At 43.1% G+C, this 15127-nt stretch overlaps 1 protein-coding gene and 1 pseudogene across 1 annotated transcript in view; one reads left to right on the top strand and one right to left on the bottom strand.

The window, feature by feature from the left end:
- FRMD3 (FERM domain containing 3) overlaps nucleotides 1-15127 on the top strand; it is a 296525-nt gene that overhangs the window by 178669 nt on the left and 102729 nt on the right. Inside the window, exons 4-5 of the mRNA XM_028122279.2 lie at nucleotides 6067-6145; nucleotides 11498-11595. Coding sequence (XP_027978080.1) covers nucleotides 6067-6145; nucleotides 11498-11595 — 177 coding nt within the window. The remainder of the gene's footprint in view (nucleotides 1-6066; nucleotides 6146-11497; nucleotides 11596-15127) is intronic.
- Nucleotides 3015-6021, bottom strand: LOC114223329 (vesicle transport protein SFT2A pseudogene; annotated as a pseudogene).

Genomic DNA, 15127 nt, shown 5'->3' with positions numbered 1-15127 from the left:
CCGTCAGCTGCCAGGCGGACCCTGGGAAGCCTCCTTTTGTAAATAAATCCAAGTTCGCTTGCCCAATGCACAGCAAAGCCAATCACTGAGACATCAAATATGCAGCAAGGAAAGGGTTGATTCAAGAGGCAGCCAAGCAAGGAGACAGGAGGGCAAGCTGCAAATCTGCCTCCCCAAAACAGGGAAACTCAGGGATACTTAAAGGCAAAGAAAAAAGGAGAGAGTGGGGTGTGCCTGGGTATAGGGGAGAGGAGCTACATGACTTCAGAATCAGATAATAAGTAGGGGAGGGTTGCACTTGTTTTCTGCGCCCGCGTGGCTCTTCTGCCTGCATTGTCATTGGCATCCTTAGCATGATCTAAGGGTTGAGTTTTAGGCTGTTCTGTGTCGAAAGTTCATCCAGTGGACTCAGGCGTATGCTCGAAGAGATGGCCAGTGGTCCTGACCAGTTCTGGCCAGTTTCTTAATGAAGCCTTGAGTCTCTGCAAAACAACTGAATCAATGTTTTGTTATCATGGTGCCTAGGAATGTCATCTGTGGAAACATGGCTGCAGGCTGTGTTCGAGAACAAGCAGATTTGGGTAAAAAGTTACAGTTGCACTTATTAGTCCCATTAACCCTTTGGTTACCTGTTTCACTTTTTCAGCAATCACCCAGTTGGTATGGGTGCATGCCAGTGCTCCAAAGCTGGGCTTTTGATCCTAAACCAGTTCCAACATATTTGGGGGTGACTTTTTCCCCTCTTCTCTTGTTTAATGACTTAAAATTTTAAATTATATTTTTCCCTCGTTTGGTTTTCTAGAAGGTAGTAAAGAGAATTGCACCTTACCTGCATGAATTTGGTTATAGTGGGGAGGAGAAAAGGGAAGAGAGGCGGGGGTGGGTTTATTTTCACCCTTAAATCCTTTCTGCTTTATTCTTTTTTTTTTTTTTTAGATTTTATTTATTTGACAGAGACAGTGAGAGAGGGAACATGAGCAGGGGGAGTGGGAGAGGGAGAAGCAGGCTTCCCACTGAGCAGAGAGCCCAATGTGGGACTCGATCCCAGGACCTGGGGCCATGACCTGAGCCAAAGGCAGATGCTTAAACGACGGAGCCACCCAGACGCCCCCCTTTCTGCTCTATTCTTGACTGAGCATTTATGACCTTCTAATGTCCTATATATTTCATTTATTAATTTTGATATTATACCTGTTTATTCCACTAGAATGTGTCTTCCATGAACACATAATTTTTATCTTTTTATAGCTACTATTATTTGTACATCTAAACTTATAGCTAATATCTCCTAGGTACTCAATAAGTATTTGTTGATTGAATTAATTAAAACCCCCTCTAGAAATAGCAATTCTAACCAACTCCAGAATCTCTGAATTTGTTCTAGATGTTAAAGGGCAGAAATTGAAGATATAGGACCAGAGGTTTTCAAAATCTAAATCACAGGAATTGCCGTAATCATTCAGACTGTGGACCTTCTAGACCAGTGTTTTGATGGGATGAATGCGATGGCAGGGCATGGCCTTTCTCTTTGACATCTGCCTCAAAGCTTGGGGTTAATCATTCATTCAGCTAGACAGAGTCCATCTTTTATCAATAATTAGTTCTGGGGATAAAACATTGAATGAGATATATGGCTCCATACTCTCATAAATCTTGTCATCCATAACTAGATCAACATTTTTTGGGGGGGAGTTATTTATCTTTTCAGACTGTTCCAACCCTGTCAAGAAGCATTCCTTAACTTTACTATTTACTTTGTCATATAATTTTGCATCCAGAACCTTAAGAGAGTTTCTCAAGGAGGAGTCTACTGCCACATTGGCCTCTTCAGGCTTGGGCAATGAGATTGAGCTTCTTATCAGCGTGGGTCCCTGGTGTTGCATGTGGTTCACTATCTCAAAATCACGTGCTCCTTTTAACTTACAGGGAAACTCTTATTGGTGACATGGGGTCAATGATGCTGGGTCAATATGAGAGAAAGACATAGTAGGGGTATATATGATGGTAAAAGAAAATTAGGGATAGAAAATTTCAGACTTGAAATGTCTCTAAGTTTTTTTCTGCTGCCTGCTCTCCTCTTCTCTGATAATGGGTCTAGTGGTGAGTGTACCCCTAATACCTTGTATTAATTTCTCCCATGATCACATCCTAGAAAAATGGAAAGAGATGTCAGATGTGACTTTCTGTGTAACTTAGCAACAGCATATATGAAAAGGATTAAGAGCGTTGGTCTATTATAAACTCAGAGTGAATTAACATTGAGATGAGGCTCTTGAGGGGGAGCAACAGTTATGTCCAAACTGAGGCTGGTGATGAGCTCCTCACCCGAATGGATATGGCTACCCCTGGGGCCCTGGGCTTGAGGAAACAGAGACCAGAATGTACCCAGAATGAAGGCACTCAAAACGGGTTTGGAGGAGGAGCAGTTGACAGGATGGAGGAGGTTTATTATAGAGAAGACTCAGAAGGACTGTAAGTGCTGCTTAAGAGCTTCCTTCAAGTGTTGGAAGGGCTTTGCATATGGGAGAAGCATGAGACCATTCTGGAGCCTCTGGGCTTAGAATGAGGATGCGTGGGTAGAATGTGGGTAAGGCGTATTCAAAGATGGCTGCCCGGGGAGCTGCCTGTCTCAGTGCCTGATTCCTTAGGCAGAATGGGAGTCCTAACTTATAGCCAAGGAGCTCAGATACCTATTGAAGCCAGCCTAGGGCAGAGTAAGCAGATAGGCTGACCAGGAGGAAGAGCAAATGACAGCTCTAGTTTGGGATCATCATCTGTGATCCTTCTTTCCCCAATTTGCCTTCAGTGAGCTTTTTGTTTTTCAGCTCCCTTTGGCTTTTATTTTTTTTAAGTCTTTACCAGTTTAATTAAGCATGCCATTCCCACCAGTACACAAAGTGGTCTTAACCTGTCGTGACAGTTGTTTGGGGAATGATTATTCCATCAGGAAAAGCATACTTCACCAAAAACAGAACATAGACTTTCCAATGCTCTTTTCAAAGAATTTTTGGTTTTCAACGTAAGAGAGAAGAACAGCATTTAATTACCGCATCCCTTGCATATGGGATGTATGACAGGCTGTACCAGGTCACGGACGAGAACTACAGCATGCAGAATAATAAGGCCAGTTCCTTCTTGTGCCACCAAAGAGCAGCACACAAGGTAAATATGAAATGCAAAAGCATCATAATTGTTGCAAGTAATCTTATCGTTTCAAACATTTTCTTCGGTTGCTTCATAGGTCCCATTATAAGGCATGTACTGGCTAACAGAGTGAGATTTCCAAATGTATAAAACACTGCAGAAACCTTCATGCCACCAGGAAGCCCCAGCAATCCAGTCCCGAGGATAGAGAGGAAAATGCCGCTCACGAAGCAGATGACCAACCACTTCAGCCTGGTGTTGAAACTGAGGGAGGAGGCAGCCAGGACCTGCGCAGTCAGCCCTACTCCCAGTCATCCTGGCTGCTCAGGACCCCCCACAGCTCCTCCGTGGCCCTGCTCCCCACGCACTGGCGGCCCCACTTACGGGACCCCCACACCGTCCCTAATTTTTCAGCTCCCTTTGAAACATTTGCTCATACCCATTGATCCCAAAATTCAAATCTTGGAAGTTTGTGTTATAGAAGTAAAAATACAAATATTTAATGACATGTGCCCAAGGCTATATATAAATAAAATTGCAGAAATGTGGAAACGATCTGAATGATAATTAAAAGAGAATAGTGGAATACATTCTGCTGTATCCATAATATAGATTATAATGCAATTAGTATAGACAATGAGTTAGATCTATGACTATTGTCCCAGAGGGATGAGCAGAATATAGAATAAAGTGGGAAAAGCAAGAGAAACATATGTAGTGTGATTTCATTTTGTGAGAATAAATTATAATAAAAAAATCCCTCACATATGTAATCATATTGGCATATATTTGTGTGAGTTTGGCAAAAGGGTGGAAGAATATAGATGAAGTTGTTGGGAGAGTTCAGGGTAAGGTGGGTGGAGACTCAAGGGACAGAGGAACAGGAATGGAGACAAAGTGAAGGAGAGTGAAAGGGGATGGTTTATCCATTCATCTGTCTATCCATCTGTCGGTCTATCCACCTGTTATCTGTCCATCCATCTATCCATCTGTCTATCCATCCACTATCTTTCCATCTGTCTACTATTATCAATCATCTTCATTGGTTGTGCTGAAACATGTATTAATTTTGAAGACTAATGAAAGAAGAAAAAGAAAAATTCCTTTTTTATGTTATTTCCATTTTTTTGCTCTGTTGTTCTTCTCTATGAAAACTGTCTCAACCTTTCTACTAAGGACAATCCAGAGATTTCATAATAAAAAAAAATCAGGTTTAATCCTTTAAAGGTGGTGACCTAAACAAATTAAAAGAAATCTGGGGAATGTGTAAAGAGTAAATATTTTGAGTCAAAACTGAAATTCTAGATATCATGAAAGATGAATGACTTGAGAATCACTGCTATTTTTTCTTTGTTCTTTGCTGTATAGATGGTGTTTATTTTTCTCCTAGTGCTCCAGGAAAAAATATTTCCTTAAATCTAGGGAACACAGGGTTGGGTTAGGAGCATCCAACTCAGTTAAAAAATTTGCTAGTTCGTGGTGGGGAAGTAGGGCATTGAATGGAAAGAGTTCTGACATCTGTGTGTGTGGGCGTATGTGTATAATCGGTTTTTCTCTGCAGAGATGGCCAGAAAGATGCTTGTGTTTTCCTGTGATTTGGATGCTTTCTTTCAAATTATTTTTAAGAACTGTTTTCCATATTAAATTATACTCATTATGCATTCATATTTAATGCTGATAGTTCTTTCCACATAAAGAATTTGTCTACATACAGAATAGCCCCAGGCATTATAGAGATGGCTGGGGATTTAACCTCTTCTTATTATGAAAGAGGATTTGGGCAGGAATAGGATCCTGTTTCATATTTGCATTTGGACATAGACTTGGAGTTGATCCCAAGTAGCCGTACTGATACAAAGGCAAAACACGAGCGGGTATGTAAGATCCATAGAAATAATAACGCTAACCATCGTATTTTTTTCATTTTAAGGTGTTCATTTTATATGCTAATTGCAATTTGAATGTATCTTACTGCACTCGTGTGCATTTATTAGATTAATATTGTAAGTCAACACTGTTTTTTTTTTAAGATTTTATTTATTTGAGAAAGAGAGAACGAGAGACAGAGAGCATGAGAGGGAAGAGGGTCAGAGGGAGAAGCAGACTCCCTGCTGAGCAGGGAGCCCGATGTGGGACTCGATCCCGGGACTCCAGGATCATGACCTGAGCCGAAGGCAGTCGCTTAACCAACTGAGCCACCCAGGCGCCCCAACACTGTTTTTATAATTAAGGGTCTCACAAGTCCTGTGGAAACCACTTAGCTGGTCCATGAGTTCCAGATATTTAATGCACTTAGAACATTCTAGAATCATGAACCTCGAGAACTTCAGTCTGTGCAGTGCTGTCTTGATTCATACCAATCAGGAAGTTTTAAAAGTGTTTGTTTTCATAGTGACTGCTTCATAAATAATACTAAAATAATACTAAAAATATACAAAGTAGGATCTGTACATGGCTGACTCCATTTTAAAATTGCGATTTTTAGTTCAAAGGCACCATCATTTTGGGAAAACTAGTCATGTACAGTGACATTTTTCCACCTCACAGTCTGAAAAATATCTCACTAGGCCCAGAACTGAGTGGGCAATTTATCTGTCACAAGTGGGCGGGAAGAATCGGAAGAAAAAAATGTTGTTTGAAGCTATGACCTGGCGAGAATGTGATGTGGAAAGTTGTGCTAACTGACTAGGTTGCTCCTGTCCCGCATTTGCTTTGGGCGTCCTGTCAAGCATTTTCTTTGAGTTTAATTGTCACTGTGGCTTTGTTTTCTTGGGTGTAAGATCTGCTTCCTCCAGAAAAATCACTTTCTCCCCTGCCCCCACCCCCAAGCTAGGCTGCAACTTCACGGCTGACTTTCCTGTGTGTGTTGGAGTCCATGGTCTTTTGCTGCTTTTCTCATGCCTTTTCTTTATGATGTTTCAGCTCATCCACCATACACCATGTGCTTTAGAGTGAAATTCTACCCACATGAACCCTTGAAGATTAAAGAAGAGCTCACAAGGTATTTTTCGTTTGTTTGTATGTTTAACCTGCACCTTTAACCAGCCAGGGCCTCCAAGTCCTACCAGGCTAGATGTTCCTCCTGTCTAGAGCAGAATGTCTCAACGAAGCAGACACTCCGTTTGGCATTTTGGCTTGGAATGTTTCTCTTGCACTTAATTGTCTTGGGATTTTTCAAACAGTTGTCATTGGGAGTGTAATTAACTGCACACAAAAAAAGCGGTGGTTATAAGGAGGAGGTATTCTCTGAAAACATCTGACAGTGGGGTGCTAAAAATAAATAGAAGATGACTGTCTTTAGGGTACAGGCAAATTCATAGCTAGTGCAGCCCCTAGGGACAATCTTTTGGATCTGAGCTGTTCTGGAAGGGAAAAGATCGCTGGGTAGTACCAACTGTTTGTCACCCCACATTCCTCTTGCTGAATGGCCGACCATGGGGCTGTTTTCCCTCCACTTGTAGACTCTTCTCAGGCTAATGTTGAATTTTCCAATTCTCCCATCTCCTCCCTTCTGATCTTCCTGGGCTGGGGCCATATTCAGTCCTCCTCCTGGGGTTTTGCTTTTGAGAACAGACCCAGTCAGTGCAGCTGAGTAGGGTCCCAGGAACGCGATAATTCTTAGTTCTTGACGAGACTCTGATTAGGTGACAAAAATCACTGTGCACAATCATCTCTTGAAATAATCAGCATAGGTCTGAATGCAACAGAGATGCAAGGTGATGCATTGGGTTATTGGATATTTTGCTTTCTCCTTATTCCCGAGTCTTCAGTAAAGCTTGACCACCGTGGCACTGAGGTGACTTGTAAGGGAGCAGATGGTGCCATTCTCTATTATTAATTTGCACACAGCCATTAGTGAGGTCTGTGCTTGGGGATGGGGGCAGGTGGAAACGAGGGACACATAAATAATGGACATTATAAGTGGTGGTGGGCATTTTGCAACCTGACCTGCTTTTTAAAAATATTAAGGTAAAATTCACGTAACATAAACTGATTTCACCACTTCCAAGTGTACAATTCAGTGTCGTTAAGTACATTCATAATGTTGGGTAACCATTACTGATATCTCATTCCAAAACATTTTCTCATCACCAAAAAGGACCCCTGTACCCGTTAGCAGTTAATACTCATAAATGAGTCAGTTGCTCATTTATTTTGCCTATTCTGGACATTTCATATAAGTGGAATCATGTGATATGTGTCAGGGGCTGCATGAACTACCAAAAAAAAAAAAAAACCAACAACAACAACCAAAACAAACAAACAAACAAACAAAAAACCAACCATGTTTGTCCTGCCCTCTGGGTGCCGAAAACGTAATTAGAAAGATTGAATCAAATACTAATGCCGGCTAAATTAAATTTTTTTCACCAAATACTAATGCCGGGCATTATTTAGTCAGATGTCAAAATGGTTCACTTTTGTCATTTGTTTTCTTTATAATCTTGTCTGGAGGATAAAAATTGAATATGTGTCACGATGCAAGTTAAGGATGGATCTTTTGTTGTTGAGAAAAGTCCCATTTGAAAGTAGAAGAATACGAAGTGTTAGTTAATAACTCCAGTCCAATTCTTCTCAATTGGATTTGCTAGCATTTCCCTGCATTTGACTGAATAGCTGAGGTATGAATAGTGGAAGGTTGTGAACATTTTTATGTCTCCAAAGAAAATTAAGACAATGCTGTGTCCTTGCACAGATAGAAATGGGCTTTTCTTAGTCAATACAATCCTTAGAATTCAAAACGAATCTAGAAACTGTGGAATGCCCCCAGTACTTATGGTTTAAACCCTATCTTGAAATCAGAGAGGGGGACAAAACATGAGAGACTCTTGACTCTGGGAAATAACTGAGGATTGTGGAAAGGGAGGTGGGTGGTGGGATGGGGTAACTGGGTGATGGGCATTAAGGAGGGCATGTGATGTGATGAGCACTGAGTGTTATATGCAACTAATGAATCATTGAACACTGCATCAAAAACTAATGATGTACTATATGCTGGCTAATTGAATTTAAATTAAAAAGAAAGTTGCATTCTAAAAAGTTTCATTTTTCTTTTGATAACTTGTTATTTTGTTGTAAGGTTAATCTAAAGTTTAAGAAGAATTTGCTACATGAGAACTTAACACATTCGTGACCTTGCTTAGGGGTAAAGAAACATTGGGGAAAAAGCAGATGGGAAAGAGTAAAACAACAAATACTCATAAAAAAGGATATTTGAGATCACACTTTATCCTTCATTTATCTCCCCATTCACACAGTCCTCTTACAATTCTTTAGATCTCTAGGGCTTTTATAAATATTGGATACAATTGAATGTAATCGAAGTATTTTGTTTTTTGTTTTTGTTTTTTTAAGTAAGAACCATCTTTAAGTTCATGTTAGATAGAGAAGCAGTATTGTTAATGGTGGCGCCAGAATGTATGCCCCAGATCCTCTTGTGCTTTTGTTGCTTAATCTTTTCATACAGGAGTGATACTAAAAGGAGATGCATTATTATTATTATTATTATTATTATTATTATTTGGTGGCTATTATATTAAAAAATGAGTATCTGAACCTGAAGCTATTTCTAAGGCTCAGTGGATTATGTCGAATGCACAGTAATCCATGATTATCTCTAGAGATCACTGATCCCAAGGACCCAAGCTTGGATGTGCTGAAAGCAGATTTTCTTTTCTCTGGAAGCTTCCGTCAAACTTAATTTCAGATATATGAGATGAGAATCCAAACCTCTCATTCATCAGTACATAGCTATTTGAAACTATTTTTCACTACTAAACTCATCAAAAATGGAAAGGAATGCTTCTTGTTCAATGTGTAACATTGAACAAGTAGACAAGAAACTTCATTTGGCCTGGAAGTTTGTAGTCTTTAGAAAGGAAAAGATTGGATCCGATTTGTGTGACCTTGGTCATCTGAATGGTCCATGGCAGAGGGCCGCAAAGTGAGGTCTTCCAGACCAGCAGCACCTGGGAACCTGGCCCCGGTTCCAGACCTGGGACAGGGCTCAGCAACTGGAAATTTCACATGCCTTCCAGGTAATTTTAGAGCATGTCAAAATTTAAGAACTACTCTAAGATGATTTTCAAAAAAGTATTAGCTGCTTTTGGCAGATACTACAGTGCACACCTCAGTGGGTTTCGTGTATTCACAAAGTTGTGCCACCGTCACCACAATCTAATCCCAGAACATTTTTATCAGCCAGTACCTATCCAGTCATTCCCTGTTTCCCCTCCTTTTCACCTCCTCCCCCTCCCCGGCAGCCATTAATCTACTCAGTCTGTCTAGATTTCTCCATTCTGGACATCTCATGCAAATAGGATCCCATTAATATGTGGCCTTTTATGTCTGGCTTCTTTCCACTTAGCATACTGTTTTCAAGGCTTATCCATGCTGTGTGAGTGGATCCATACTTCATCCTTCTTTATGGCTGAATACTATTCCATTGTGTGGATATTCCACTTTCTTTTATCCATTCATCAGTTGATGGGCATTTGGATTTTTCTACTTTTTAGTATTATGAATAATGCTGCTATGAAAATTTGTGTACATGTTTTTGTGAGGACCCAGATTCCAATTTAATTGGATTTGGGGGCAGAGTCCACAGCTTGGTTATTTTGTTGAAAAGCTCCCCCAGGTGGTTCTAATGTGTAGTCAGCGTGGAGAACCACTGGTTTGGAACCTAGGTCCTCAAAGTGTGGACCATGGGCTTGCAGCACAGCCTCACCATTAGAAATAGTTATTAGAAATATGGACTCCGATGCCCCACCCCAATCTACTGAATCAGATTCCACATTCTCGAAGGATCTCTGGATAATTCATGTGCTCACTGAGGCGTGCGAGGCTCTCATGTAGGGAACTTTACAGGGTCCTTACCTACCAAGTGTAATGCTGTTTCTCTGGCAAATTGTGTACCAGACTCTGCGTAAGACATTTCTTAGGGACTGCCTTTATCCCCTGCAAATAATTCCATACAAAGTCAGGGACAAAGAGTGTCTGTCAGTTGAGCCTCTGCAGTATCCCCAGTGCCCAGAGCCCAGTATACAATGTAAAGCAGGTGTGGGATAGAGATTCATCAAGTAGACACAGCAGTGAGCCTCTGATACTTCAGTGTGTCCAGTGTGCTTTAGATGATCCAGTGCCCAGCGTTGGGGAGCTCCAGTGCCCTTGGGCCGACGGCACCTGTGATCTCAGCACCTTAATCATGTTGTCTGAATGGGGCTGTGCACATGGCTCCTCAGAGACTGAGTCAAGAGCAGATCATTGGAGCACTGGAATCCATAACTGGGACCAGTTGAGTGCTGCCCCCACCTGGCTCCAAGAACCCGGAATAAAAAAAAAGGATTGGTCTCTGAGAATTAAAGGAAACTAAACAAAGAATCTGCACACACCTTACCTGCAGAGTCACTTTAGTCAGAAGCAGTAGACCCCAGGCGTGAGCCTTGGAGGAAAGAATCAACTTGGCAAAGAGATCGAGTAAATCTGAAGAGGGCTTGATCAGCCTGGAGAATGAAAGGGGCGGTGACCAGGTGAGCCTGAGCCAGGGGTCGCAAACCTGCCTGTACCCCTTTCCCCTGGCTGAATTGGGCCTGTGTGTATTTTTTGTTTGGCACTACAGTGTTTTTAAAAACAGAATTGGTTGCAACATTTAAAATTCAAAGGATTTTCCCTCTAAATCCAGTCTCTGATTTTCTGGAAAAGCAGGCTGTGCTTGGCCTGCTTTTCTGCGCTGTGACCCCGGGCTGGTGCTGCGTGACCAGCTGACCCTTCTTGGGAGCCCGCGCTCTCCATTCTGCCCCCCCCGGACCCCCTTCGTTCGGCCCATTTCACTCATGATCAGGTTCGCCTGGCTCTGTGGGCACCTGAGTTTGCCGTCCCTGGGGAGGGGGACAGGGCACTAACCAGAGGACACATCTAGTTGTGAATAAATTGGCTTTCTGGCCTCATAACCAAGTCCTTTTGAGATTGATTAACGTGTCTGTCTGCCCCTGAGACTCCTCTCTGGACACCGGTCGAGTCCATTCACAGACTCTCCATTTCACACAGAGTGTGGGCCACCTGTACTGGGGGGAGGTGGGGTTGTCACCTCGTGGGCGTTCCTTCCAGGACCCGTGGCTGCTGGGCCCTGTGGCTTTCCTCTGTCCTCATGTTTCTTTAAGAAGGGCCAGCTGCCCTCAGTCACGGTCATGTCAGATTTCCTGAATCCCGAGGGCCCCTCAGTTTCATCCGCTTGCCCTCCGAGGGGCTGGTGTGGTTCTGGCGGCGCGCAGGTGGATAGAGCATGAACAGTCCTTCCACTTCTTCCAGGCCTCAGCCAAGACTTAGGGTGACTCTCGCTCATTTTGTGTTGCAGGTATCTTTTGTACCTGCAGATTAAAAGAGATATTTTCCACGGTCGACTGCTCTGCTCCTTTTCAGATGCTGCCTACCTGGGTGCCTGTATCATTCAAGGTAAGTGTGGCCACAGCTGCCCACCCCCTCTGAGGGGGGGTGGGGTGCTCTGAGCTCTGATCGCCAGGCGTGGTGCCTGATGGGTATATTGAGGGGGAAATGTCTGTTGGAGGGAGGTAGGTGTCAAACGGTTTGAAATGAAATGTCAAAGCATGTATATATATAAATGCATTTCTCTTTCTCTCTCTCTATATATACACATTCTATTTATTCTTTAAAAATACTTTAAAAATTAAAAATATATTTACACACAAATTATAAAATTATACATATAAATAAATATAGACAAAACATAAACAAAAATATATATTATATATAATCCTATGTGTAGAGATGTGTCCATGAGCAGCGTATCGAACTCTTCAGTTTTTCTAGCCATGGAGCACGATCAGGAGAACACTAGACTCACAGTCTGTCATACTCAGGTCGAGTTCACCTCCGCATCTACTGGCTATTTCAGCACAGACAAATTATCTCAACTCTTTAAGCATATATTAAATGGAGTGGCATGCCTCCTTCACTGAGACTTATTTTCAGGGTTGAACAAGCCCCAGAGGGTGGGGCAGTAGGAAACAGTAAGCACATATGAGCCAGGTGTGGGCTTCTGGATGTTTCCACCTATAAGAAAAAAACCACCTGGAAAGTGGTCTCCTGGGCCGAAGGTGGTGCACAGCCATGGGGGTGGGCCCGCGGGACCTGAGCAAAGAATGACTCAGGTGTTCTGTTCCCCTGGGCCAGTTGGGAGGCAGCTGGAGCAAGGCCTGTTGGGAGGGACCCAGGTGATCCAGCCTTTTGTGGTGTGAAAGCTAATCTCGTATTTATGAGAGAAGGGAGGGGAGATGGAGAGGACAGTTCTCAAGTGGGCATGTCCTCTCTATAAAGGGTCTGGAATAACGTAGGCACTTATGATGGGTCATAAGCAGATTGTCTGCTTCACAATTCCAAGCTTCATTCACAGCTATGAGAGACACCGTCATTCTCCTGGGGTTCCACTGTCACCCACCACTGTCCCTGTGGGGTGCTCTGTGCTGTGAAATAGTTCCTTGGGCCCTGTTTCCAGGTGTGTGTGATTTCCGAGAATTCCGCAGTGTGTCTGTGTTGCTTTCCCCTTCCCCTGGGATCCATCTAGTGCCGCACAGCCGATTTTGGCAGAGGTGTTAAAACCCTTGGAGATACTCAAGTTGAAAACTGGAACTACAGTGATACGGTGAGGTGATGGGAAAGAGTCCTTCCATCTGCCCTGCGGTGGAGTATGTGCTTCCCAAAACCTCTCTCACAGCAGAGCTAAGGGATGTTAAAACCCATAGTCTTCCTCCTTCCCTGCAAGGTTGCAAATTCCTGGTGAGAGTGCACTGTCCTCTGTAAGGGAAAAGCAGATCAATACTAATCCAAGCACCAGACCAGCACATGAGCATTTCAGAACACATTTAGGCATTAGTGAGTCACGGTCAAGTCTCCAAGGACACGCTCACTATGGATCTGTAACGGGAAACTCGCCATCCTGTTTTATGTTTGAAATAAGGCCACCAAGTCTCCCTCTGGACAACCAGGGCCCTTGGCGCTGTTATCCCTGACCATGCGCACAGATGCTGTGGAGAAAGTGGAACTGAAAACGGACTGGCAGACCCCAAAAGGACCTTTCGGCTCTAAGATACAGCATTGTCCATGGGCCATTTGTAGCAAATCCAGTAAAAGCTGGATTCATGATGTTCTCTGGTGCTTGGGGTGATCTTTCAGCAGCTCTAGAGATCATTGAAATGCAGATAAAGATCTGCTTTGGTGGACCTGTTATGCTTACACAGAGAGAGAGGGAATGTGGAGGAAAGGACGGACGAAAGCAGGAGGCCGTGTGACTTTTCAGTGGCTTCTTATTCACTAACACTCTCTGAAGGAGTGTGTTTGAAGCTTCAGAATAGTCTCAGTATATAAAACACAGGCTGCACCCAGAGTGTTGCTACTCGTATGTACTGAATACAGCGAGCCTATTCAATACGTGCGATGCATTTTCTTTCATAATACAAATTGCAACACAGATACACAAAGCCCTAGGAATCTCTTTATTTCTTTTCTTGGTAAAAATGATATCATTCCTGTTCCTTCTACAGAACAGCAACATGGTGGGATTGTCACTCTTATCTCCTCTGCCTGGTATGTTCCAGATATTCAGAACTGAATTTGAACTCAGTTCAGATATTACTTCCTCTGAGAAGTCTTCCTGGGCTTACTAAAGTAGCTTCTCTCCTGCACCACATTCTGTCTCCTACCCCTGTTTTGTTATCTTTTAAGCACTTCTATCTGAAATTATGTCGTTGAGTTGTTTGGGGACTTCTTATGCATTCCCTCAATGTAGAATCTAAACTCCATGAAAGTAGAACTCCGGGGACATTTTTCACCATAGTATCCCTGTGTCTGGCATGCAGTAGGTTCTCCAGTAATGATGTTAAGCGAACCAGGGCATTTTCCTAAATTGCACCACTGTGCTTTATTTCTCTGCTTGAGAAAGAGCGGCTGGTTCCCTACCTCCTTCATTCATTTGTTCGTGTTCTCTGAACATGTATGGAGCGTCTGCTAGGAGGCGCAGGCACTGTGTCAGGAAGTCCCTGGTTGGGAGGGAAGAGGGGGGAGGGACAGACAAGTAAACAGGCAGTGTGATGATCTGTGAATGGCTCAATAGAGTGACAGCCGGGTCCCTGCTATGACCTCAGGAGGGCTTCTGACCCAGCGAGGGTGGTCAGGGAAGGCTCCTGGGGGAGTTGGCTCTGGAACATCCCGTCTCTCGTGTTCTTTTGGAATGAGTCCTCTCCAAACCAGGGGAAATGCATTGCCAAGCTTGCCCTTTTTACTTACCATCACCTGATAGCACTCATCCTTTTGCTTCAACTCTTTGGATTTTTCTGACAGTTAAATTCCCTTGGAAATGTGCTAGGGGCCTGTTTCAGATTGCAAGCCATCCACTGTGCATTTGTCGCAACTTTATCCTCCCTTACCCAACTCCTCTTGATAGTCTGAATAGTTACAAGTCCTGAATCATTTCTGAACTGCCTTTTGCTTCAGGTGAAGTCAGTTAAAGTCCAGCTTTAAGGGACAAGAAAGCAGGGCACGTGATGGGGGGGCATTGACATTTACCTTGTTAGCAACCTAGTGCATGTTCCACAGCATTTCTTCTCTCAGTTTTCTGGCATTTTCCAAGCTACTCATTTGCAGTGTTTAGCAGTACAAGTTCATTTTATCTTACAAGATTTCCTGAAAAGAGGACCAACCCCCCACCACCCTTGCCAAACAAAGCCCTCCCTCACCAACCACCACGCAAGCTGACATTTGCATTGAAAGTGACCCAGTTTTGTATTGGTGGTCCATTCTGTATGGAAAATGGAGGCATTGGGCTATATCGTCTCCTAAATTTTCAGGTCCATAGACGGCTCACAGGGTGAAATGTGTGGGTGTGGGCATAGGTGTGTTATGTGTGCATCTTTTGAAACTCAGGTTGAGTTAATCATCAGTTGATGGCTTATTCTCGTCACTGATCCCTTTG

The sequence above is a fragment of the Eumetopias jubatus genome, unplaced genomic scaffold (assembly GCF_037043125.1).
Source record: "Eumetopias jubatus isolate StellerSeaLion01/CBP00866 unplaced genomic scaffold, mEumJub1_p1.0 scaffold_15, whole genome shotgun sequence".
Classification (NCBI taxonomy): domain Eukaryota; kingdom Metazoa; phylum Chordata; class Mammalia; order Carnivora; family Otariidae; genus Eumetopias; species Eumetopias jubatus.
Note: the sequence above shows the minus strand (reverse complement) of the source record. Positions and strands in the feature narration are given on the sequence as shown.